This window comes from Stigmatopora argus, chromosome 10 (assembly GCF_051989625.1).
Source record: "Stigmatopora argus isolate UIUO_Sarg chromosome 10, RoL_Sarg_1.0, whole genome shotgun sequence".
Lineage (NCBI taxonomy): Eukaryota > Metazoa > Chordata > Actinopteri > Syngnathiformes > Syngnathidae > Stigmatopora > Stigmatopora argus.
This window is the reverse complement of record NC_135396.1, coordinates 10,447,741-10,472,895: the sequence shown is the minus strand read 5'-3', so window position 1 is coordinate 10,472,895 and position 25,155 is coordinate 10,447,741. Positions and strand designations below refer to the sequence as shown.

Below are 25,155 nucleotides of genomic sequence, written 5' to 3'. Positions count from 1 at the left end.
AATTGATATTGATAAACAACGGACGAGATACTATGAGCTGGAATAAGAGTTTCATCCTGATTCCCCTGTCTTCTCCCAGATTTTATTCCAACTGTAAGGATGCTGTTGGGACACCCTGTTTATTTGATCTACTTGTGTGTGACTATCATCCAGCTCAACTCTCTCATTGGAATGGTTACCTACAAACCTAAATACATTGAGCAGCACTTCAGACAATCTGCTTCAAAGGCAAACTTTTTAATGGGTAGGAAGAATTTGTGTATAAAAGCCTGAAATATATGTGTAACATATTACTTGTGTACTTTATTCTGAGTTTATTTCTTTCCAAAGTGACCAACATGCATTGATCCCATATGTGAAATAAGTATACGTTGTGTATTTCACCTCTAACTACAACTGGTGTTTCTGTGTTTTGTTAACAAATCTCAGGTGTGATTAATATCCCAGCGGTTGCGCTTGGGATTTTTTGTGGTGGCCTTTTGATGAAGAAGATGAAGCTGAACTTAATGGGAGCAGCGAAGTTTGCTTTTGCCACGTCTTTTATCGGTTATGTTCTTTCACTGTGCTTCTTTGTGATGAGTTGTGAGAATGCAAAGATTGCGGGAGTCACGCTTCCATACAACAGGTGGGTTTTTAAATAATTTCACCTGCAAAAATCAAACCCCAAGAGCATGATAAAGCATTCCACCTGAACACAATCTATTCTGGCCTCAAAACAAATCTGATTTACATTAAACAAATCTGCAAATGCAGCAGCTAAAATGAACTGTAGTAACATATAGTGTATTACTTACAATTAACCAGTTTAACTAATATTATTTCATTAGATGAAGCATGTAAAAATAGTATACTATACTCACTACTGGAATAAGTTCGGGCGAAATCTTAAAATGAAGAGTTGTACTTTGTACTGTAAAACCACAACCAATTAGTATTTTCTCTTTTCCTCTTCCTTGCAGCGTGGAGGGAATATCTTATGACAAACACTCTGTGTTTACCACTTGCAACTCCAACTGTTTTTGTTCGGCTAATAACTGGGACCCAATCTGTGGAGGGAATGGCATCACATATGTTTCTCCCTGTCTTGCGGGCTGCACCAGCTCAACTGGCTCAGGGAAAAATACAGTAAGTCAAATTCTAAGATCATTAAATAAATATCTGTGAAAATGCTGGACTATGTTCAAGAGGCATGTTGCACAAGAAAGAATTTGAGCACAACACATTATAGTGGGTTATTACTATTATTATTATTTCAATTACTCCAGAGACCCATATATGACCCTAGCATTTGCAGTAATAATCTATCCAACAAAGAATTTAGTAAGTTAAATCAAAGTAGCTCTCACTAATTTTGTTTTGTTTGTTTCTTTACAAAAAACTGCTCGTAATCCCATTTCCAATGAAGTTGCGACTTAGTGTTAAACATAAAAACAGAATACAATGATTTGAAAATCACCTTTAAGCAATATTTAATTAAATACAATATGGAGAGAAGATATTTAATGTTCAAACTGATACACGTCAATAATAATAATTTTTAATCACTGCTGCGATTCTTTCTGTCTACTGAATTCCATTGAATCATATTAGCTTTTGTGAGTAGACTGCAGGACATACTAATAATAAAACTTAATAATACATCTCCTCCAAACAAGGCCTAATCCATACACGACAAAATAGCAGTACACTGAACTCACTTGGACTGATTGTTTGTAGACCAAAGCATTTTTAAAAGTTAATCAGATCTAACTAGCGTTTGCTGCTCCCAAAGTGCCAAATTAAATTCTTTCGGGCTTAAAACAACCCAACAAACAACAGTGTTGGCTGACCCATCCTCCCATTGTTCAGTTTTATTTGAAAAGTAGTCCTCAAAGGGCGTTGAAGCCTGACCCCACTCCACTCTTCAACACCGAGCCCTCCTAATATTTCATGTCTGAGAACCAGTATCCATGTGCCCATACTGCAGTGCGTTTTCTCTAATCAAATATGTTTGTTCAGGTCTTCTCCAACTGTAGTTGTGTCGGCTTGGCTGGTAACTTGACGGCGAGTACAGGTCAGTGCGCCGATAAGGACGACTGTGACAGGATGTTCCCGTACTTCTTGGCTCTCTCAGTCATCACTTCCTTCATCATCTCCCTGGGAGGGATACCGGGTTACATGCTTCTCATCAGGTAAGCCTTGCTGCAGGGATCATAAAAAGCTTTCATGCGCCTCATCCTTTGATCATCAAAGTTATTTTAAGATCAGTGAGTTGACCTAACTTGATGTTACTAAGAGACTTTGCCATGCATATTGCATGATTTTGATTTGGATACCGCATGATTAAATGCTTTGCACTACATGTTCAGTCGTAATTGCATTGCGGACATAAGGACCTTTGCTTCATTTAGATCAAAGCATTCAGAGACAATTTAATGGGTGAATCATAGTCTTGGTGTAGTAATTTTAAATTTCTGTGGATTTGAGATTTATGTAGCCATAAATCCCACTGGGATTCCTGCCAACCTTAACCCCCCCTTAAACTTCTTTAAATTAACATGATCAATATTAAATTACAAAGTACCAATCCACCCCCCCCTCTCCCGAGACAGACACACACTTAACAAGCAATTTTTGTTATAAAAAACATGACAATAAGGCTGTTTTTATTTTTAAAAAGACCATGTAAAGTAAGGCTATTATTGTTAATGTAGAAAAATGTGTAGTAAAGCTAGTTTTAGTATTAAAATAAAGAGACCATCTATTAACTATATATGTAAGGTTTTTTTATTTAAAAAAATGACCATATATAGTAAGGCTATTTTCACCAAAAAATGACCATGTATGGTAAGGCTATTTTAACCTAAAAATGACCATGTATAGTAAGGTGAGTTTTGGTATTAAAAAATGACTGTATAGTAAGGCTATTTAATGTAAAAAATGACCATGTATAGTAAGGCTATTTTAATGTAAAAAAATGACCATGTATAGTAAGGCTATTTTAATGTAAAAAATTACCATGTATATTAAGGCTATTTTCACTTAAAAAATGACCACGTATAGTAAGGCCTTTTTTCTTTAAAAAAATGATCATGTATATTATATAGCAAGACTATCATTGTTATTTTAAAAAAATGACCATGTATAGTAAGGCTATTTTCACAAAAAAATGCCATGTATAGTAAGGCTATTTTCACTTAAAAAATGACCATGTATAGTAAGACTATTTTTGTTATTAAAAAATGACCGTGTACAGCAAAGCTATTTTCACTTAAAAAAATGACCATGTATGGCTATTTTCACTTAAAAAATGACCATGTTTAGGAAATTATTATTATATAAAAAAGACCATGTATATTAAGGCAATTTTCACAAAAAATGACCATGTATAGTAAGGCTATTTTCACAAAAAATGACCATGTATAGTAAGGCTATTTTGTTATTAAGGTCATGTGGGCAGGTGTGGTTCGCATCCCAGTCGGGAATCATTTTTCCCTTAAATAGAAACAACCATGTGTAGTCAAGACTTTCCAATAATGATAAAGTTAAGTGTGGCCACTTCATGGTGTAGAGCAGGGGTCGGGAACCTTTTTGAAAGAGAGCCATAAACAATTCCTATTTTCAAATGTTATTCCTTGTGAGCCATACTCACAATTTAAAAATCAAAATACACATGAAATGTTGTAGTCATTTTGTCACTTTTAAAGTACAAAAAGTCTGAATTCCTTTGACAACGTTGTTACGCTGTTGCTAATCAATGAATATCAATGAGTTCAATGAGTATCAATGAAATCAATGACACAGTCCCGACGTGACGTTCCTATTGGTGCGTTCGGGACTCTGCTCTCTCACCACTGGTTTCCATATTTTAGCTCAGAGTCATATGCACCCATCATAAGAGCCACATGTGGCTCCCGAGTCATAGGTTCCCTACCCCTGGTGTAGAGGTTTGTTCACCTGACTGCCATGTGGGCAGGTGGGGTTCAAATCACAGGTAGGAATCATTTTTTCCCTTAAATGGAAAAAACCATGTGTAGTCAATACTTTCCAATAAAAACAAAGTAAAATGTGCCCATTCATGGTGTTGTGGTTCCCTTCCCTGACTTCCAAGTGGGCAGGTGTGGTTCGCATCCCAGGTGGGAATCATTTTCCCATAAATAGAAACAACCATGTGTAGTCAAGACTTTCCAATAATGACTAAGATAAGTGTGGCTACTTCATGGTGTAGAGGTTTACTCATCTGACTGCCATCTAGGCAGGTGGGGTTCGAAACCCAGGTAGGAATATGTTTTCCCTTAAATAGAAAAAACTGTGTGTAGTCAAGACTTTCCAATAATGACAAAGTTAAGTGTGGCCACTTTATGGTGTAGAGGTTTGTTCACTTGACAGCCATGTGCGCAGCTGTGGTTCGGATCGCGGTTGGGAAACATTTTCCCTTAATTATTTCTCTCTCTCTATATATATATATGTGCCGCCTCATGGTGTAGTGGGTCAGTCACCTGCCTGCCATGTGGGAGGCGAGGGTTCACGTCCCAGTGTTGCCAGTCAACGACTGTATGGTGTCGCCAGTCAGCCGAAGGCGAACACCACCAGGAACCCCCCCCCCCCCCAACTGTCTTCCGGTCAGCCAAAGGCTGACCGGAATATAATTGTTTTGCTGAAAAAAATGACTAAGTCTTTATTTTAATGAAAAAAGGATTACCCATTTATTGAACTACATAGCGTAGTGATCAGTCAAACGAGACCCGACCGGGATTTGAACCCCAGTTGCCCACATGGCAGTCAGGTGAATGAACCTCCAGGCCACGAATTGGCCACACTTTGCTTTGTCGTTATTGGGAGGTCTTGACTACAAATATATAGAAACAACTAAGGGAAAATGTTTCCCAACTGGGATTTGAACCCCCGCCTCCCACATGGCAGTCAGGTGAACGAACCTCTACGCCACGAACTGGCCATACTTTACTTTATCAGGATTGGAAGGTCTTGACTACAAATATATAGAAACAACTAAGGGAATATGTATCCCGACCGGGATACGTCTACATATACACATACACACGTATATTCATGCCTTGATATTTTTTCCCTTTTAGGTGCATCAAACCACAGTTAAAATCATTTGCCTTGGGATTCCACGCTTTAGCAACACATACACTTGGTAAGTTCAATCAAACTAATTCAGGTAAAACCACTATTGCCCAATTCGAATGTCCCTCATTGCAGACAAAATCAGTTCTTTCTCAAGAGCTAAGGGCTTCTTAGATTGACCAATGTGGTCTGCAACTAAGAATGATGCTTTCAGGGCCGACACCTTTGGTGAAGTGGTAACTGCAGCTGTCCTTCAAGTTAAAAGTTTCAACAAATTGCAAGGTCTTATCGTTTAAGTCAGGGTGTTTTATTTGAATATAGCGAAAAAGTTTTATGCCTGACTGCTGAATTGATTTGGATGTGTATTTACAGCAGGAATCCCTGCACCCATTTACTTTGGAGCAATCATTGACACTTCCTGTTTGAAATGGGGTCAGAAGCGCTGCGGTGGAATAGGAGCGTGTAGAATTTACAACACTACAGCATACAGGTAGAACTTTGTTAAATAAGAAATGTCGCAAATGCTGCAATTTATTTTTTTCACTCTGTCCTCTCAGGATAGCCTACCTGGGTCTCACTCTGAGCTTGAGGACAATCTCCTTTCTACTTTGCATCCCGGGCTTCATCTTGCTCAAGAGGCAGTTGAAGAAGGAGGAACATGACACCCTCCGAAGCTCTCTGGCCAATGGCGGAACAGAGTTGGAAGCCCTCAGAAAGGAGGAATTGGTGATCTCAAACTCCGACACGCAACAAAAATATTCAGAAAATGGCACAGACCGCGAGACACGTCTCTGATTTGCCATGGAAAAAAAAACTAAGGATCATTTTTCTTCATCACTCACGCAGATGAACAACGCACGCACACACACACAGTGATACTCATGAAATTTGCAGGGAATCATATTCAAACTGAATATTCAAAGGTTTCATTCTATATTTAATACTCTCGTGTGCTTTGGGGATTTCAGAAATTTTATATAGTGTAGTTAAAATATTTCTCTTTAATGTACTTTTCTTTAAAAAAGGGTATAAAACTGCTTTTATATGTGGAGTATTTTTGCCACACTAAAAAGAAATATAAGAATTTTTAAAAAATTAGGAGTATAAAGTTGAATTAGTAGTTATTTTTTTATTATAAATAGTAAAGCTGGAATATTAGAAGACTAAAGAAAAAAATAATTTTACAAGTGAATGTCATCTACCCAAATATATTGTACTTCAAAGCAAAAGTTGGTGACCAACAGCTGCACTTTTTCTCATACTTTCTGTAAACATAACGTAACAAAATATCAACTGCTCATTAATATTTGTTGAAAAGATTTCTGGTTACAAAAAAGAGGACCATTTAGTTTTTACATTTCATACATTACATACTTAAATTTGATCAACCCAAGCGCGATTATTTTACTATTTACTAAAATGACACTATCCTCAAGGAAAATAATGTTGCATTACATAATTTGCTCTTTTTGAAAACTATTTTCTCACTGATTTATTTAAGATTGCAATGTTGGGGTAAAATCACACAGTTTACTGTTACCGTGATTACAACTTTACCAAACTCCAACTATTTTGATTACACTTACAGTTTAAACTATTAATGTCATGCTGTTTTGATTACAGTAAACCTGTACACTAATTGGCATCATAGTTTAACAGTATGGGTGATTTGAATGTTTGTATGTTTAGTGGAAAAGTGTAAGATATTGAATGGGTAGAAGGAAAAAAAAAAATAGGTATTAGGTAAAAAAAATATATATATATATATGACACCAATGACGATTTACAGGAAACAGAAAGAATGAATTATTACTTGGAGCCCCACTACTGGAAAAAGGCCTTGCTGCTTTTGAATAATCCCTTTTTTTCTGTGGAACAGCACCTGGACAAGGAGTTGAGTGCCAGACTCTTTAAGGAAAGAACACGTGGTCTATAGTTGACAAATAGGACAGGACCTGACTGTAACAGTAAAGCCTGCTAGGGGAGTGGTTTACAGCAGGAGACGCACCCGTTTCAAGAATCTGAGCATGAGTAAGAGGACGGTCCAGGAAGACAAAAGGGATCACGAGGGCTGTGTGACACCTTTATAAAGCGACTAAATCTCACCATGTCACACGGTGACGGAAGGCTCGACCGGAGGACACCTTGGACCCCATGCGACGAGTGCATATAACCACATTAAAACTACACACCACGCAAGGTGAAAAAGTGCAGGTCACATGAAAAAAAAACTCTGAATGTACAGTGCCATAAAGTGTCTTTCAAGACAATTTTTCTCTAAGAAAGACTGCAAACCAGCATTCACACTGCATCAGAAGACCAGAAGATTTTTGGGTAAAGTCATCTTATTTTGCAATGTATTGCCAGCAAGCCTAATTGATTGAATTAGTCAATTAACCCAACACGGGGGAAACCCACACAGGATCAACACTCAAAACTGTTGAAGCAGACATCCTACTAATCATTGGATCAGCATGATGCCGTAGACCTGTTTGTCCTTCCATGCCAACTCGTGACTTAATCCACTGCTTAAGAAAACACTTGCTCAGAAGGATTACAGACTAAGTGCCTCTTACTGCTTGGCAACAATTCCTGGCAGTGCGTTTCTGTACATTAATCGACAAAATCAACATCTTTCTTGTAACTACGGCCATTGTTAAGTGCCGCGGTTGCCTTGCATGGTTAGTTTCCATGCAATAAACTGCTTTGACCGATTGCTCAACCGAGACACAAGTAGCGTATTTAGTACAGTGCTGTAACGAATATAGTTCTACCTCAATATTGTTACACTTCACACTGCTGATTGATTTCATGTGACGTTTTTGCAGGGGTTTTAGTGCGTGTTAAGAAAGTGATGCCAAAACGCAACACTGTCATTTTTATTCTCAGGTGTTTATTATTTTACATTCTTGGGGAAAGAAAACATCCATCTTACATGCTGAGCAATTTTGGATTTATAGTGTGTAAATATATTGTCTTCATAAATGTAGATAACATTGCTTTGTTAGACTTTATCCCTATTGAGGATACATAATGAATAACCTAATTCGAAGGTTCAACTTTATTGTGAATAGTGTATTTTAATTTAGCTGTATTGAGAGCCTCCAGAAGGAAGTTATCACATTGTAATTTGCATAACAAAATCTCATCATCTCATTTTCTGAACCACTTTATCCTCATTAGGGTTGTGGGGGGTGCTGGAGCCTATCCCAGCTGACTCCGGGCCAGAGGCGGGGGACACCATGGAGGAGATGGACAACCATGCACTCTCACACTATACCTAGGGGCAATTTAGAGTGTCCAATCAGCCGCCCATGCATATTTTTGGAATGTGGGAGGAAACCGGAGTACCCGGAGGAAACGCACGCAGGCCCAGGGAGAACATTGCATAAGAAATTTCAGAATGTATTTAATTTTTAAGTATTACTTTTGTACAAATGTCACCTTACAAGTAATAAAAAAATATTCAATCCTAAAAAGTAATCGAGGTGATGTATTAAGATACTGGATTTATTAAAATAATAATAAAAATACAGCTAGGCACGCTGTGTGCACATTCCAAAGTGCATGGTACCTGTAAAGCTAATCACCCTTGATTAAGTGTACCAGTACATTGGGATAGCAAAAATTCAGGTCGAACCAACCATGTCCAACACAGTAAAAAAACACTAACAATCACCATCGCGCCCCCTTCGGCCCTGAAAAAGAATCGGTGTAAATGCCTACTATGACCACTTCACTTTTTGCCATTGATACATTCAAATTAAGACATGGCAACTTGCTTGCTCGGTGTTGGAAAATCGCTACCTCCGAGACTGCACGACTAAAATGAAAGAAAAATGTCAACTTGTGAGGAACCTACAATAGTGATGGAGGTTAGGAAAAGAAATACACAAAAGCAACATTTTTCTAACATGGAACGGCTCAAATAAATAAGCTTAATTGGATGTTTTTCTCTTCTGAAAATAATGCTAAATGCACCATAGATATGACCAAACAAATAGAGCATTGACTCAATGAGTTCTTAGTTGCACAGTGCCAGGCGGAAAGAGAAACCCAGGCGTGAAATTCCCCTTTAAAATACTAAGACATCAGAAAAGCCCTGATCAAAAACAACAAGAAGAAGAAAAAAAAGCATTAAAAGAAAACATTGTGTGTATTTTGGGCATAATTTGAGCAGTGTCACAAGACATTTGTGAGGAGCACTCTATTCCAAAAGTTAGTCTTCCTTCTTGTTTTCAGAACTTTGAAGAATCTGAAGGAGCCGAGAAGTAAAACAACAAAAGTTACCATGCAATTGTAATTTGGCTTGAGGCAAACATACGACTCCTATTATGATAAAGTCTCACCTGAAGCTCCTGATGTTCTTTAAGCAGTCTGTCGTACTCCCTTGCAAGGCCGTCCGTCTGTTTCTTCAATCCATCCGCATCACATTCGGACTTTTTCAGTGCTGCATTTCACATAGATGAACACATTATTCATTGATCTTGCATGGGGCTTATCATCACGAGGGTCACGGAGTGCTGGAGCCTATCCCAGCTAACTACTACACACCCTGAATTGGTCACCAGTCAATCGCAAGGTGCAAGGAGACGAACAACCAATTACAATTAAAATCATTAAGCGACAAATTGTTTCTTTGATGACTGTGACTAGATTGTGAAAGCATCAGCACACGATCTCACATGCTCAAGGCAGTGGACGTGAATGAATGCCTTTATTTGAGAACCTAAGCTCAAGGAAAAGAAAAGAAAAACGTTAACAATTGAATGCTATTCATTCAACATTTAGATATGCAAGGCAGATTTTAGGCTGGTCAAATTATTTCACAAGCATCTGAGTAAATTGAGAAACTAATTTGGTCATAAAACAAACTAAACCCTTAAATCTATCTTGAGAGCATTATGGTGGATTCTCTGATTTGTTTGTAAAGTAGATTATGTATTGGAAGGAATTATGTACGGGCATTTTTTTTACATTAGGTAACCACAACCAATATTTAATCAAGTAGATGATTACTAATCGGTGGTTCTGTTCCTTTTAATCCTATGATTACCTAGCCTAACACACTGGTAGTAATTTAATGTATACTATATTTCCTGTTTTTACAAGATAAAACCTGATATTTAAAAAAACTTTGGCTTTCACCGTGTACATATTTAAACTATGGCCCGTAATTGTGGTTGTATTCTGTAATGTGGTATGCTATAACTTGCAGTCAAAAAAAATGTTGTTGGGTGTACTCATTTATGTGGGGAACTGTCAAACGGTACTAACCTTCTTCAGAAGTCTTCAATTGTTCTTGCAGTTTCTCCACCTCTTTCCTCAACAACTCCATACCCTCCGCAGTTGCGTTATCTCCTGTTCCCTCCATCAGAGTCTGAAATACAATATCAAGTAAGTTTCCAAATCTATGTCACATTGGAAAAGCCAACAAATCCCTGTATGTATGTGTGTGTGTATATATATATATATATACACACATATGTATATATATATATGTGTGTATGTATGTATGTATGTATATGTATATGTGTATGTATATGTATTGGATAACTTTATTCATGTGTGTGTATATATGTGTATGTATATATATGTGTATGTATGTATATATGTGTGTGTATGTATATGTATTGGGGTAACTTTATTCATGTGTGTGTATATATGTGTATGTATATATATGTGTATGTATGTATATATGTGTGTGTATGTATATATATGTGTATGTATGTATATATGTGTGTGTATGTATGTATATATGTGTATGTATGTATATATATGTATATGTGTGTGTATATATATGTATGTATATATATATATATATATATATATATATATATATATATATATATATATATATATGTGTATATATGTGTGTGTGTGTGTGTTCATTAATGTGCTGTCCCTTATTAAATAAATCAAACACAACCTCAATTAAAAAACAGACATTTGTCTCCGTATCTTTCTACAGACTGTATAATTGCAGGCTACCTTCTTCAGCAGTTCGTTGTCCTCCATGTACTTTTGGGAAGCTTTAGTTGCATTGTCAGCCTGTGCCTGCAGAGCCGCGGTTGTCATAGACACTGAAGCAAGTTTGTTAACCAAGGTGACTACTCGCTTCATAACCCTTTTGGGGAAAAATAAAAATTTAGGGTGTTTATGTTGGAGCTGTGAGACTGATGCAAAAACTCACAGCCAAAGAAAGACAGCAAAGCCAGAAATGTAAAGGTTCCTCTGGGCTCGGAAAAGCTTCATGTGCATGTGGTCGTGCATGTTGGGCAGCAGCTTGGCATCTGTGCCCAGATCTTTAACAGAGTACTTCCTCACCTCACGTACTGCATCTAGAGAGTAAGTTGTGATGTCAAAAAGATGTGTTGTGCCAATTCAGATTTCTGTCCACTTACCGAGGAAAAGGACAATAAGAATGACAATCATTGTAAGAAAGAATTTGTTCCAAAAGCGGGCCAGTGGACTCCAGATATTCAAACTGAAAACACTCTGCCACCTGAAAGAAAGGTACGAATGCACATACACAGTTATTACACTTCTTTCCTCATAGCGGAGCAAACAAACTATTAATTTGACCCTGGCAAACCACTTCTGATGAATTTCGGCAAAGAAACTGGAGTAATTATGTGGTGTTGGGATGATGTTGAGCGATTTGAGAAAAAATATTCAGTTTCAATTTTTATAATGGCAAATCCAATTGGATGTGGTCAGCTCAGAGGTCTGCGGTCGTGGGTCCGTACACTATGTGGTGTTTGCATGTTTTTGCGTGGGTTTCCTCTGGATAGTCCAGTTTCCTCCCAAATACCAAAAAAACAAGGCTGGTTGGACACTCTAAATTGCACCTAGGTATGAGTGAGCATGAATGATTGTCCGTCTCCTAGTGCCCTGCGATTGGCTGGCCACTGATTCAGGGTGTTACCTGCCTGGTGCCCGTATTTAGCTTGGATAGACTCCAGCATCCCCTGCAACCCTTGTGAGGATAAGGTTCAGAAAATGAATGCATGAATACTATAATCGTGTCAGAATTTTTTTCCTGCCTTCCTTGATTTTTAGCAGATCTGGGAAGATTTAACACATTTATAATAATGATTACTCCAACAAAAACTTTGACCCGCACCACAGAATAACCAGATTTCGAGATATCCAAATATATTGACATAACCAGAGGGTGTTAGTCAAATTAAGTCATCATTGAAGTTATTATTTATATAGAGAGTAAGTATATGTATGCATCACCTCTTGGCCGAAATGAAGGGCAGGCACAGGATGACAAGGATTCCAATCTCCATATATAGGAACAAGGCCACAACAGTCCATTGCAGCGTCATCTTTGGTGAGGATGAACTAGAAATAAATCAAGAAGGCAATATAGTATAAGCGAACGCAGCTTCCGCACCAGGTTCAAAGGAGGGGGCGTGGCTAATCGTTTCCTAAGAACTTTCTATACTACCAGTTTTTCAACATTTCATGGCCCATCCCTAAGTAGGCTTACTTTAATCGGAGTTTTAACATGACGTCGGACAACGTAACGAAACATTGTAACGCAAATGCACCTTTCAAAAGGCACGATCGAGGGTGCCTGTGAGATTTAATAATACATTTTGATATATTCCCCCAAATCGACACACTTTTACTTTAACATATCGGCTTCAAATGGGACGAAAATAATGAATAGAGCCTGTTTACTTACCGGGAGAAGCGCCGGATCGACGATTAAGCTGGAAAAAAAACTTAACAACGCTTTATTGGAATGTTGAAGAGTCGCGTCAATTCCATGTTTATTTGCTTACCACACTTCCTATTACGTTGGAACGTCCGGTAAGAAGGAAACATTCCACTTTCAAAATAAAAGTAATTTAACTCATGGAGTGCGGGAAACGCCAAAATCAATCTTCGCAGCAACAAAATATATAATACGGGGAGGAATTGGCCCAGGTTGACAGGTATGTATGTAGTAAGGCTTTTTTTCTTTAAAAAACGACATAGTATAGTAAGGTTTTTTTTCTTAAAAAACGACATAGTATAGTAAGGCTTTTTTTCCTAAAAAACGACATAGTATAGTAAGGCTTTTTTCCTAAAAAACGACATAGTATAGTAAGGTTTTTTTTCCTAAAAAACGACATAGTGTATATAGTAAGGCTTTTTTTCTTTTAAAAAAACGACATAGTATAGTAAGGCTTTTTTTCTTAAAATACGACATAGTATATAGTAAGGCTTTTTAATTTGTAAAAAATGACCATGTATAGTAAGGCTTTTTTCTTTAAAAAAATGACCATGTATAGTAAGGCTTTTTATTTTTTAAAAATGACCATGCAAAGTAAGGCTTTTTATATAAAAAAAAAAACAAAAAACGAACACACTCTTTTACAGCATCAAGACTACAAAAATGGCGACTATAGTACGTCATCTTCCAAACATGGTCATTGAGTCGGGAGGACAAATCACCTCCTATGGGCGTGGTTACGCCAATTGGTGACGCAGGTGCGTAAATTATGCACATGCGCAGCATCTCGCCCCTTGGCGCAGCCATTTTCATGCCGTCGGTCGAACGACTAGCACCCAAACGAGGTAAACCCTAGACTAGAGCAATTTACTGGCCTATGTGCATTTTTAACACCCAACCGGGAGATTTTTTTAGGAATCAATTGAGCCAAAACGCCAACAAATCTGTTCGTTTATTGCCAGGTCGAACACACCGTCGACATTTGAAGTATGGGCTCCTTGGCATGTCACTAGCTAGCTTAGCATTAGCCTCACGACATTTGACTTCAAAAGTATTTTGTCCGTATTCTCTCCATTATTGAGTCGTGGGGGAAGACTTCATTTTATCAAACAAAGCCGAGATATCAACGGTCAGTTTGCCAGGTGAAGGTGTGTTGAATGTAATGATAGTTTTCACTGCGATTGCTAAACGCCCTTTTCCAAATTGTAATTCTGTTTTAAAACAAAAATCATTTATACAAAAATTGTCAAGCCGACTTTGTCCTAGCTTTTAACATCAGTCTCTATATTGAATCGCTTTGTCTGGAAAGGGGAAATTAGCACTGAGCATTCACTAACTTATTTTCATTCTTTATCTTGATCATTTACTTGAAGATTTCTCTTTCCTGTAATAATTGTTTGCACTTCCCAAATAGCTTGGTTCAATCAAGATGCAGCTATTCCCGTGTGTCCAGAACCATGCACACCCTTGAGGGGAGAGGAGACTGGGCCAAGGTATCAAGGTAATATTAATGACCAAAAAAAACCACCTAAACACATCTGTTGAATCTCCAGTCTCTGTACAGTGGGACCTTGTCATACGACCGCTCGTCATACAAAATGCTCGTCTTACGGGGGAAATTTCGATCGAATAATTCGCCCGTTATGCAGTCAAAATTTCGTGATGCGACCAAGCCAGGTCTTTTTTGCATATCTTTCGTGTATAACAATATTTACGAGCAGGAACGAATAATTCAGACGAGTTCCTCCTAGGACCAGGAAACGCACAACGCGCATGCAAAAAGAGGGCTTTCTGGGTAATGAAGTATACTCCTGCACACAACACCCGTAGGCAATGGCAACCTTTCTCAGAATAAAACTTCATTACCCACAATCACTACGTGGGAAGCTCAGCTATGTCATTTCCTGTTATTCTTTCTTAGGAAAGAAGGTCCCGCGATCGTTCCTTAAAGACTATTTCTCGTTGGCAAGTGATCGTGCGTTATCCTATTGTGAGGAGGACATTTGTGTGCATCATTTTGGGAATATTTTGAAGGCAATACAACAGCAAACAGTCCATCGCTAGCGAACGTGAGGGCGGAGGCGTGGCAAACCGCCAACATTTTATTACTATTAAACCACTAGTTATGTGTTACTTTGTTAATAGATGGCGAATTAGAAGAAATAAAACATGTTTTCCAATCCAATATCCTGTTTTTGGTGTTTTTTCAGAGGGCTGGAACAAATTAATTAGTTTTCCATTCATTTCAATGGAAAACGTCCGCTCGAGTTACGAGAATCTCGTCATACGAGCTCATTTCCGGAACAGATAAACGTGGCTTTAAACCTCTGCAAAACACCACAGCATGATTATGTCATTGCTTATTTAACCATTTTGATCGGATCTCGAGGTACCACTGTATATGATAACTTTTGCTCTTTGTTTTTGCACGCACCAGGTCCATGGTGATGTCCAGACCCTGGAGGACCAGGTGATCTTCCCAGGTTGCCCACTTGAAGATGATGCATCGTCTCTGAACTCTGCTCTGAGGTTAATATTTATTATTTAACCATTTCGCTCGTATCTCGAGGTACCACTGTATATGATAACTTTTGCTCTTTGTTTTTGCACGCACCAGGTCCATGGTGATATCCAGACCCTGGAGGACCAGGTGATCTTCCCAGGTTGCCCACTTGAGGATGATGCATCGTCTCTGAACTCTGCTCTGAGGTTAATACCGTATTTTCACGCCTATTTGACGCATCGTTTCTTACGCCGCAGTGTCAGTAACAAGTGCTATTTCTGTATTATAGACACACAAAGCACGCACATATATTTCATATGGATTAAGATCGAAATGCGATAGCGCTGGCTACCGGAAGCAGCTTATTTCCGGGTTATATTGTAATGTAGCCAAGTCAAAACATACCAATCTCACATTATTTTATTGACTAAAGTTGCAATTTACTAACCCCCTCTTATTTTATAGGTGATGTCCCGATCCCTAAGGTGAGGAGGATTTCTTTTTTTTTTCAATCAGAAATTTCAATAAAAGAGATTTGAGTGTCATTTGTCTTTGTTAAAACACTTGGAGAAAAAAGACCCAAGACCCTCAATGGTCTTTTTTTTCCTTTTTATTCAAAATGTTGCTTTTGTCTACAGGTGGAGAACATCAGCTATGCCAATCAATGATCCTAAGTGTGCAAATGTATTTTTTGAATAAATATTATAAAATGTCATTTTGCTTGCATTCCTTTGCTAGTTCTATGAAAAAAAAAATACATGAGTATATTTCAAAGGTTTTATTTTCCCACAAAATGGGGTAATTGAGAAGTTCACATAGGTCTTCCAGCATTTAAAGATGAATCTCTTCTTGGAATTCTGGGGAGAAAAAAAAGAGGGTCAAAGCACAATAGACTAAGTCCAACATTAAAAAAAATAGACTGGGGGCCAGTTAGGTCAAAAGGTTTTACCAACATCAGAAGGACCCATCTCTTTGTTCAGATGTGGTGGGAGATATGGAAAACATACTGGATAGGGGCTCTCAAGCTGTTGGTGTCAAAGGCTGTGCCACGCTCCAAAGTCGCGTTGATTTGGGTGGACTCTGAAGAGAAGCAAAATACAAAGAGTATTTTTAGTACACATGACATGAAAATAATAAATCAAATAACCTGAAAAACAGGTCTTACGTCATACACGACTTCTTTGGTCTTGTAGATTTGGACAGCTTCCACCATCTCCGTGGCTTTAAACCTCTGCAAAACACCACAGCATGATTATGTCATTGCTTATTTAACCATTTTGATGCACAAATGACTCCCATTCAATCAAAAAAATAAAATACGTCTCACAAAGCTCTTAGACGGAGGAAAAATGGTTGTTTAAACGAGTCAAAAATGACCCCTGCGCTACAGTTGAATGAATGTCTCGCTTAGGTTTTGTCCAAGCCCTGAAGTCTTCCTTTAGGAAAGGGAAGGGCAAAGGTATATACGTATTCTAGAAGTGTACTGTTTATTCCTTACACCTCCACTTGATGGCACTAGTGTGAGTTACCCACACAGGATCTTGCTATTAAAAATCAACGTCAACCCAGTTAAAGTGTCTTCATTCAAAATTGGAGTGTATCATGATAGTAAACAAGCTAATTTAGGAAAGCCGTGAACACTGGTCGCTGATATCTAAACATTACTGTGACAACAAAATTTCCCGAATACGGGATGAATAAAGTTATCCAATCCAATTACACGGGTAGAGGAATAAGAAGCTATTAAAAAAAGACTCACTTTGCCGACAAACTGCTCCTTTTTGGCCGTTATGGCCACATTCTTGATGTTTCCCAGCAGTCTGTCCTCGTTGAGGGACTGAAACACACAATGGAAGGGTTTCTTTTTAAACATTAAAGAGCAATAGGTGATGCGATGTAGCCAACTTGCTAGCAAACATTTGTGTTTGCATCCACGTCGGGGCTACATCACGCCAATGAAGCACGTTCCCGTCAAAAAGCACTCTTGAAATGAGAACTGGGGCTACGAAATCCCCAAAAGACAAAGTACCGAACGCGCTGCATTGTCCTGGAAGAAGTTTGTCGGGTGTTTCTTCGGGAAATCGTCAATTCTGAGCAGCTCAGCAGTCCAACGCGCCCAGCCTCCGGCTCATCCGCCATTTTGAAAAATGGCGACGTGGCGGCGGGTCTTTTGAACTCTGACCACACCACGCCTTTGGCCACGCCTATTACACATAGACACAAAAAAAGACATCTTTTTCATCATAGAGTGCATTAGTCAGGGGGCTGGGGCTGCAAATACTTTTAGGTTGGGCATTAATACTTCAAAACAAATACATTGTTTTCATAATAACGTACTGTAGATACTTTTTGGTTGGTCTTTAATACTTTAAGATACAATATTGCACATTATGAACATTGCGGTGACGTGCACTTCAGTGTTTGTTTTTGACTTCTAAGGTTACATACTTGGATATGCTTTTTCAATTGGGATTCATTTGGCTAAAGCATTAGTGTCAAACATACGGCCCGCGGGCCGGAACCGGCCCCAAGGAGGTTCAATCAGGCCCGCAGGAAAATTTGAAAGTGGAAAAAATGCATAAAAGACATGGAATTAATATTTGTAATTCGCTGCAATTCATGGATTATCCGCTAAGGGGCGCACTCTTTCCATCAGAGTAGAAGACAAGCCGCATCACTGAGACAGACTGAAAACAGCAGCAACTCCATACATTTTCAGTATGTATTGTATGTGTATGTATGTTTCATGTATGAAGTTTACAGATTTACAGGACAGGCGAACACTTTCTTCATTACACATTTAAAATCACTCTCCTTAGTTTGTAAGGTGCACGCAGGGATTACATTTAGATTTTATATGCGTATGTGTAAGTGGTTTAAAAATTCCTTTCTTTAAAAGTCTCATTTAATCTTAAAGTGCATTACTATATTTTTCAGCACCAATTAAAGTTTTGTGCCTTTGTACAATCAGTGGGATCAGTTGCAATGCATATTTGTGAATGATAAAAGTCAATTGCACATTTGTCTAAGGAAATATGAGGTGTTTCATGAAATGTTTTGAAAAAGGATAGTTCATTAAATTTCAATATTTTCCTAATCTTCTTGTGCTTCTTTACACCAAAACAAAGGAAATACATGATATTTGGGTTATTTATAGCAGAGCATGGTATAATTTTAATGGTCCGGCCCACTTGACATCTCCCTAGGCCGTATGTGGCCCACGATGCGAAATGAGTTTGACACCCCTGATCTAGGAGGAAACCGGAGCAAGAAAACACAAGCACATACACAAATGTGCAATTTTAGATTTTATTTTGTTAAATGAGCTATCAATTCATGACTTATCTAGCCTTCTTACCCAGTTCAACATGGCAATTGTATTTCATTTTAGATTGTAGAATAAAAATGAGCATAGTATGAATATAATTGTATTAATTTATAAGTCTTTCTCTTCATCTGTAGCAGAATGGTACCACATTTTTTTAAATTATTAATACGCATTATTGCCTGCACATCTCAAGTTGGCTGTTTTAAACTGCGGATTTCCATCTTTAGCTGTGAATGAAAACAAGTAGAATCTGAGGGTGGAGTACCAATTTGTTATCGTACAGTTGGAATGCCCCCAACTTATTAAAAAAAACTTCAAAGCTCAGACCAAAAAGTTTCTGCCTATAATGCAGATTCAAAACTCACTTGTTCTCTTTTTAGCACTTATTTTGCAAAAATATTTCTGGAATAATCATCAAGTTAAGCTTACAGCATCTTTAACAAGTGTCTTGGCTTATTTATCCATTTTAAAAAAAAAATCTTAAGTAGCACAAAAATGTGTGGACTGTTTCTCTAAAATGTCCCAAGGTATATAAAGTTTGACAAAATTTACCTTGTGTTTAGCTGGCGATCAACCCTTGGGTGCACTTGGAAAACAGGCTGGATAGAGGCTCTCGAAGACCGGAGTTTGGCAACCCTGATATACAATGTTAATTGGCATAGTCCCCGCTCCATCTTACCCACAACCAGACTCAAGTTCCCAAATCATGCACTGAGCCATATGTACTCCGCAGGTAGTCTATTACGGCTGAAGTACTACATAAAGAATTAAACACTTTTCGTTCAGGCTGGGAGGTAACTCTCTCAAGCATGTAGATGAGATGATTGTGAAAGCAAGTAAAAGGAGTGCCCTGCTGTACAGATATGTCCACCCAGTCCCATATACACTCCAAAGGGGTATCCTCATGCCCCGCGAACAGAGCCGGGTTAGCGAGCAACCCACGTGCTACCATCACACCTAGAAGTGGTCAAATGAAACTCATTTCAGATTAATATTTTACCACTGCAATGGTTTTTTTCCCAAAATAAAACACGCCTTACCATCAACACCAGTGCGCTGGTGAATAGACTCCACATCACGTGGATACTTTATGTCTCCATTGGCAATGACAGGAATGGATACGCTGTCTTTGATTGTCTTTATGGCATCATAGTGCACTGGCTGATGACGTTCCTCGGAAGTACGGCCATGCACTGTTATCCACGACACCCCTGCTGACTCAACCTTCTGGCACAGATCAACTGTTTTCCTCAGGTCGTTGTGAATTCTATAGACACACCCATTTTATTACTACAATTTTTTTTCCAGGTTGATTTTTTTACCTTATTTTTATGGATGTTGTATAGTTTGGATTGCCCACTTGGCTCCTGACATGTTTGACCATGTCTTCAACCAGTTCTGGCTTGTTGATGAGGCATGCACCATATCCTGCAGACATAGCCCATCTGAAAACAAAATATATACAACTTCAGTCTGCTGCGATTAGCACAACATATAGAAACACCTCTACTTATGAAATGTAATCATTCTAGAAATGGTTTGTATAACTTGAATTTTTGTGGATAAAACCGCATTTTACATGTAAATGCACTAATTTGCCAATTTAATAAAAATACAGGATAGAGGAAGTGTATTTATATTGTGGGGGATGTTTGATTTTGTTTTAGATGTAGCGTTTCGTAACTTGAATTTCTTTCAAAATTTTCCCGATGAGGCTTTTCGTAACCTGAATATTTTGTAAGTAGAGACATTTGCTATCTATGTATGTGTGCACCTTTGGGGGCATCCACAGTTGAGGTCAACACCATCTGAGAATGGTAAAACAGCAAGCGCTGCATCAACCAGTGTCTGAGCATCGTGGGCAGCAAATTGTACGATCAGGGGTCTGTCACCTGTCACAAACAAAGTAGCAGAGTGCATCATTTATATATATTTATGCATATTATGTTAGCAGTCGACAAAGTCGGAAATACTGCTACTTACACTCATTTGTGGTGAATTCACTGTCTCTGGCTTTGACTGATCTCACGAAGTCTGATGCAACTATCATTGGAGTGAAGCAAATGTCACAGTTGTACTTCCTCACCAATGACCTGAATGCTAGTCTGTGGAGAAAGTATTGTATATTACAGTATACAGTACAGTATGACAATCGTTTGACTGAACAGAAAGTACATGATGAACAGGTTCCAAAACATGATTGTATTGACGGTGACGGGTATTGTGTTGGCTAGCTCTACTGATGTGGAGGTGTCCTTTATGTATTTCAACTTACTTTGAATATCGAACCATCGGTGCGCAAATTTTGACCACTTTTCCTTCTTCAAACATGCCGATGACACTGTTGTGGCTGGTGGTCTTCATCCTGCCAAGCTGGAGCGTGACAACTTAGCATTAGTACAAGCTACTGCTCCTCAGTCCCCACTCGTTGATAGCCTGCCGTCCCTTAAACCTTTTACAACTTCAAGTTACATACAAACAGTCAATAAAACTCCACAACTGTAGTGAGACTATGGAAAGAAGCAAGGTTTTAGGCTTGTTCAACCATAAAAAACGCAGGCTTTCTTTCGTTATACCACCATGCTTCATGTTGTGGGCGGGGCTTATGTGCAATGACGTATAAAATTAAAAGCACAGTTCATGTTTCAAACCTAACAAACAAACATTGCTAAGCAGGTGAGTATTTGGTAAACAATCTCCGAGTGAATATTTTTACTATTTTCAATAAACTTGTATGGATATTTGACTTATACGGAGTTTTGATCAGTATACAATCTGACCGCTAGGAGGCGCTCCAGCGCTACCGTAAAAATCACTTTCTCTTGCAAAATTAATGCTTTATTTTACAACGTATTTCTTAACAGGGAGGGAATATAGTAAGTTATCATTAAAAAAGTTCAAATTATTGATGCTGAATTAAAGTAGTCGGGGTAATTATTACCCCAGTGAAAATGACAATAAAATGACTTCAAAACAGATTAAAAACATCCTTTACCGGAGATTTTTTTTTCCATTTTCTATATCAGTTAACCTCTATCAAATAAAGAAAATTAAATAATTATGTGTGAATTGTTTTATTTCCAAATAAGTAACCATTTGAGAAAAAAATAAGCATTTCAAATCAAGTAAAAAGCGCAGAGCACATACACTGCAAACTGCATCTATCACATGGGGAAAAAAAATCTAAAAAACAATAAATATAAAAATTCACATAAATGCCACAGAATGTGAAGTGGAGTGTGGCTTTAAATGTTCACAAGCAGCCCAGTGAGTAACAAAAAATACTGCATTTGTCACTTAAAGACTCATGCCATGAGCACCCGGCATTCTTACAAAAGCTTACTCACACTGAACAGTTGCAGTAATCAACCAATATTAGTATGAATTGGTTTTTCCTACATAGAATATAGGGTAGAGCTTATTTTGTGTTAATTTAGTGCAGAAATAATAATTAAACAACAACAACCAACATAAAATGCATAGCTGAGTATCCTTTGTACAGTGCAGTTATCTTAAATGAGTGATTTCCTAGCATAAAACCTGAATTTTTCTTCCTTTCCTTAATTAGCACAGTTCTTCAGAGTCTTTGCTCTCATTAAAATAATCTGAAACATCAGCCAGTAACCAATTTGAAGGGAGACTTCAAGGAGTCTAGCCTCCATAGGTCAAGATCTGCAAAAACACAAAAAGTGAAATCAATAAAGTATGTCTGGAAATTAATATAAAGGTCATTTTGAAATGGATGACTAATCCATTAGCAGGCTTGTGAAGACAAGGAATGAACAGGTATTAAGTCCATTTTAGACCATGTCTTCACATCTCTGTTGTACATAGCAAACGTATGCTCCTGCTTTAGGACAGTGACAACCAGCTCAAGGGTACCTTACAGAAAAGGATGAACCGTAATGATCTCTCCTGTCTTACTGAGGTAGCTTCTCGCCTGGTTCCAACTCCACACTGGAGAGGAAACGTCTGACATGCCGGTGGCGGTCGTAGTTCAGCTCTGTAGCGTAGACAGCACTCAATTTCTTAGGGTAGATGATGGTAGTGCTCATAAAGCTCTGTGGCCGATGGCGGGGCTGGAAATCCAACTGAGTCTTGTAATGACGCCAGGTGCTGTGGGAGACTACTATGATGGTTTGCGTGCAGTGTTCAAGTCTTTGACCCCATGGCTGCAGAGCCACATTCTGAATAAAGTAGCGCTCCGAGTCATAGTTCACTGAGGAGGTATATCTGTTGATGAAAGAAATCCATTGAGCTGTAGTCTTCCAGTCAGCACAGTGCTGTCATTAGTCAAGGTTAATAGTTTTCCAGTGACTATAACGAGATACAACACAGTCTTGTTCTTTATGGTTGTTTTAGTCTGGATGTTCTGGGTTTGTTTGAGCTAAATTGCATGTGTCTCTTGTATAACTTTAATTCCTAGATAGCTATTATGGCCCGAGTGGTATTTTTTACTTCCACTTGTGATGTTACTTGGCGGTCTAACGATCTGCCAAGTGACAATAAAGCAAGGGTTTCTAAGTGATTGATTTAAGTTAAAGGATTGTAAAATAGTAGCGAACAATGATATGCTAGTCACAGAAATATGAGGCACAAAGCCCCTGGCCTCAGATTAAATCTATGGATTCCTTACAGAATGCAAACAAAGAACAGGATCATTATGTTGCCTTGTTCGGTTTCCCTAATCGCTGTCTGATAAGTAAAAATATATGACGTAGAACCTTTTTATTTATACAGGACAAAAAATTAAAAATGATCTTTAGAATTTACCAGATGGATTGATTTTTTTTGCCATATTTGAATAACAATTTTTGCTAACCTTTGTATTTTTGTCTACAATGCTTGACATTTGTATGGATAGAAAAATAACTTTAAAAAAGCATTGAAGGCGCATGTTAGAATGGCATTTTAAGAATAACAAAGATGATGATTTACTATTCAGCATACATTATGGATTTTTGCTAAATTGACTGAGGATATTTAGTATGTTTAATTTAGGGCAATCAGTGGCTTTTGACACTGTGGTTTGTCACAGATATGAAATAGTACCCTGTGGTTCCTGCGTTAGTAAACATTATCTGGAAAATCTGATCTGAATGCTGTGCCTGGAGAGATCTGTAGATATTTGACTGGTGGTCACTCAGAAAAATGCATATGCAGTACCCCTCAAGCCAATATGAAATACTATGTTCAATGCTGTAATATACAGCACAATGACAGTAGAGAAAACGGATGGCTGGATTGAAGAAGTTTTCAAGACAACCCACCTTACTTCTTTAGGGGGTAAAGTGTCAATTGTTATTCCCTCCCCAAAAGATAGTGTCTGCAAGGAACCAGATGGCAAAGTTGAACCCTGAAAAATGTTAAAATAAAACAAGCATTTTTAGATGAAACTTAACGAGAGTCCAAATGATTCTAGGTCGAGTTTTGGGGACACCAAGTATACCCAACTAAAGAGGAGTCTTTTGCAGTATGAGCCAACAGTGAACCACATTTTTTTGCAATCTAACCTCAACTATAGGCTGCAAAAGAGTCATTTGTGGTACAAGTTAACACTGAAAAGTATATATTTTTTGCCATCAATTCAAACATTTTTTTTTACATTTCTAAATGATGTCAATTTTGAATTGGACTCAATGGTGAATGCATAGTTGTATTAATAAAATTGCAGGGATGTAAGGAAATTAGTGACCCACCAGCGATCCGCTTCCTTCGACCTCCAGTACCGGACTTACGCCACGGGCTTTGTCCGGAGGCAGCAGCCAAGCACTGGGGCTCGGACTGGGCGGTAGCCCGGAGTCCGGGCTATCGAGACCTCTGTCCGGCCGGGAACTCATGCCTAGTGGGTCCTCTTCGCAAACATTTAGCAAGTTCAACCGTCCGACCATTTCAAGTAGGAAATGGCGAAATTCCAGCAACACTCTTAATTGCGAAGGAGAACAACTTCTAGAAAGAATAGTTCCTCAATTGCAATGCTTTTTGAATCAATCCTTTGGGGTTATGTCTCACGTCTTCCCAGTCGGCTTCCGCTGTTGCCCGCGTTGGAAGGAAATGTTTTAATTGAATGTCCAGTTTCCCATTTACCTTCTAACTCAGGTACACGTAAAACCGTAGACCTGTCATACATATATTTCTAATTTGAACGATATTGCTATGATTGCAGAGGGAGAAGTTTCCCATAACTTTAGCACCCTCACGTTATAACTTTTCCCTCGAAAGTTCCTGCAGACGTAAAAGGGGAAAGACCCGCCCATTGGAAGCCTTTCCTTAAATCTGATTGGGTGAAGGACAATGGGAACTAGGTTGTGGTTATAAATGAAATAAAATAATAAATAAATAAAATTAAGTACAAAAAATAATAATTTACATATATTTTAAAAAGCCGTCTATGGAACAACGGCCGACTTTAAGAAAGCCAAGGTTTTACATAGTAAATAGTATCTCACCCAAATCATAAAAAATACCAACAATACGAATGATTGCTTTGCAAAAGCTCTGATTATGATCTGAAGTAAGGAT

General features: G+C 38.2%; 4 protein-coding genes and 2 long non-coding RNA genes across 11 annotated transcripts in view; 2 read left to right on the top strand and 4 right to left on the bottom strand.

The window, feature by feature from the left end:
• The window catches only part of slco1c1 (solute carrier organic anion transporter family, member 1C1), a 29,698-nt gene extending 19,202 nt beyond the window's left edge, over positions 1–10,496 (top strand). For 4 of the 5 annotated variants that reach the window (XM_077612410.1, XM_077612406.1, XM_077612409.1 and 1 more), the window contains 7 exons: positions 80–244; positions 430–625; positions 960–1,125; positions 1,999–2,171; positions 5,076–5,140; positions 5,443–5,560; positions 5,628–10,496. In XM_077612410.1, the coding sequence (XP_077468536.1) occupies positions 80–244; positions 430–625; positions 960–1,125; positions 1,999–2,171; positions 5,076–5,140; positions 5,443–5,560; positions 5,628–5,865 (1,121 nt within the window). In that variant the 3' untranslated portion in view covers positions 5,866–10,496. The remainder of the gene's footprint in view (positions 1–79; positions 245–429; positions 626–959; positions 1,126–1,998; positions 2,172–5,075; positions 5,141–5,442; positions 5,561–5,627) is intronic. The other variant, XM_077612411.1, reaches the window with a different exon arrangement.
• Positions 8,462–12,933, bottom strand: bcap29 (B cell receptor associated protein 29). The gene is made up of 8 exons (XM_077612413.1): positions 12,770–12,933; positions 12,316–12,423; positions 11,475–11,575; positions 11,264–11,411; positions 11,062–11,197; positions 10,348–10,450; positions 9,420–9,520; positions 8,462–9,325 (listed from the first exon to the last, which is right to left on the bottom strand). Exons 2-8 carry the CDS (start codon positions 12,405–12,407, stop codon positions 9,290–9,292), a joined length of 717 nt encoding a protein of 238 aa, XP_077468539.1. The 5' UTR covers positions 12,408–12,423; positions 12,770–12,933; the 3' UTR covers positions 8,462–9,289.
• Positions 12,934–13,436: 503 nt separating this feature from the next.
• On the top strand, positions 13,437–16,020 carry LOC144084094 (uncharacterized). Its single transcript, XR_013303722.1, has 6 exons — positions 13,437–13,647; positions 14,217–14,303; positions 15,240–15,331; positions 15,420–15,511; positions 15,771–15,790; positions 15,944–16,020. It is a non-coding gene; the product is annotated as an uncharacterized LOC144084094 (long non-coding RNA).
• On the bottom strand, positions 15,116–17,490 carry LOC144084095 (uncharacterized). 2 transcript variants are annotated; one of them, XR_013303724.1, is made up of 4 exons: positions 17,335–17,490; positions 17,065–17,142; positions 16,453–16,536; positions 15,116–15,129 (listed from the first exon to the last, which is right to left on the bottom strand). It is a non-coding gene; the product is annotated as an uncharacterized LOC144084095 (long non-coding RNA). The 2 variants fall into 2 exon arrangements; XR_013303723.1 differs by lacking the exon at positions 15,116–15,129 and adding an exon at positions 15,905–16,385 and having other exon boundaries at positions 16,471–16,536; positions 17,335–17,489.
• Positions 17,491–18,600: 1,110 nt separating this feature from the next.
• dus4l (dihydrouridine synthase 4-like (S. cerevisiae)) lies at positions 18,601–21,227 on the bottom strand. The gene is made up of 6 exons (XM_077612412.1): positions 20,909–21,227; positions 20,617–20,738; positions 20,408–20,525; positions 19,956–20,078; positions 19,674–19,900; positions 18,601–19,590 (listed from the first exon to the last, which is right to left on the bottom strand). The coding sequence occupies exons 1-6, from the start codon at positions 20,995–20,997 to the stop codon at positions 19,325–19,327; spliced, it is 945 nt and encodes a 314-aa protein (XP_077468538.1). The 5' UTR covers positions 20,998–21,227; the 3' UTR covers positions 18,601–19,324.
• A 464-nt stretch (positions 21,228–21,691) lies between these two features.
• On the bottom strand, positions 21,692–24,887 carry rflnb (refilin B). The gene is made up of 4 exons (XM_077612414.1): positions 24,333–24,887; positions 23,904–23,989; positions 22,558–22,866; positions 21,692–22,305 (listed from the first exon to the last, which is right to left on the bottom strand). Exons 1-4 carry the CDS (start codon positions 24,522–24,524, stop codon positions 22,299–22,301), a joined length of 594 nt encoding a protein of 197 aa, XP_077468540.1. The 5' UTR covers positions 24,525–24,887; the 3' UTR covers positions 21,692–22,298.
• Between the last annotated feature and the right edge of the window lie 268 nt (positions 24,888–25,155).

Bases quoted from the DNA above. Each gene is read 5' to 3' on its own strand.
- bcap29 (XM_077612413.1), bottom strand. From the start codon at position 12,407: ATGACGCTGCAATGGACTGTTGTGGCCTTGTTCCTATATATGGAGATT. The intron at 11,412-11,474 runs GTAAGTGGACAG...CTTACTCTCTAG, and splicing joins TCTTATTGTCCTTTTCCTCG to ATGCAGTACGTGAGGTGAGG. The intron at 9,326-9,419 runs GTGAGACTTTAT...CGGCTCCTTCAG, and splicing joins AAGAACATCAGGAGCTTCAG to ATTCTTCAAAGTTCTGAAAA.
- dus4l (XM_077612412.1), bottom strand. From the start codon at position 20,997: ATGAAGACCACCAGCCACAACAGTGTCATCGGCATGTTTGAAGAAGGA. The intron at 20,079-20,407 runs GTGCACACATAC...TTTTGTTTTCAG, and splicing joins AACTGTGGATGCCCCCAAAG to ATGGGCTATGTCTGCAGGAT. The intron at 19,901-19,955 runs GTAAAAAAATCA...GTGTGTCTATAG, and splicing joins ACAACATCCATAAAAATAAG to AATTCACAACGACCTGAGGA.
- rflnb (XM_077612414.1), bottom strand. From the start codon at position 24,524: ATGGTCGGACGGTTGAACTTGCTAAATGTTTGCGAAGAGGACCCACTA. The intron at 23,990-24,332 runs GTGGGTCACTAA...AACATTTTTCAG, and splicing joins TCGAAGGAAGCGGATCGCTG to GGTTCAACTTTGCCATCTGG. The intron at 22,867-23,903 runs GTGGGTTGTCTT...TTTCATCAACAG, and splicing joins TTACCCCCTAAAGAAGTAAG to ATATACCTCCTCAGTGAACT.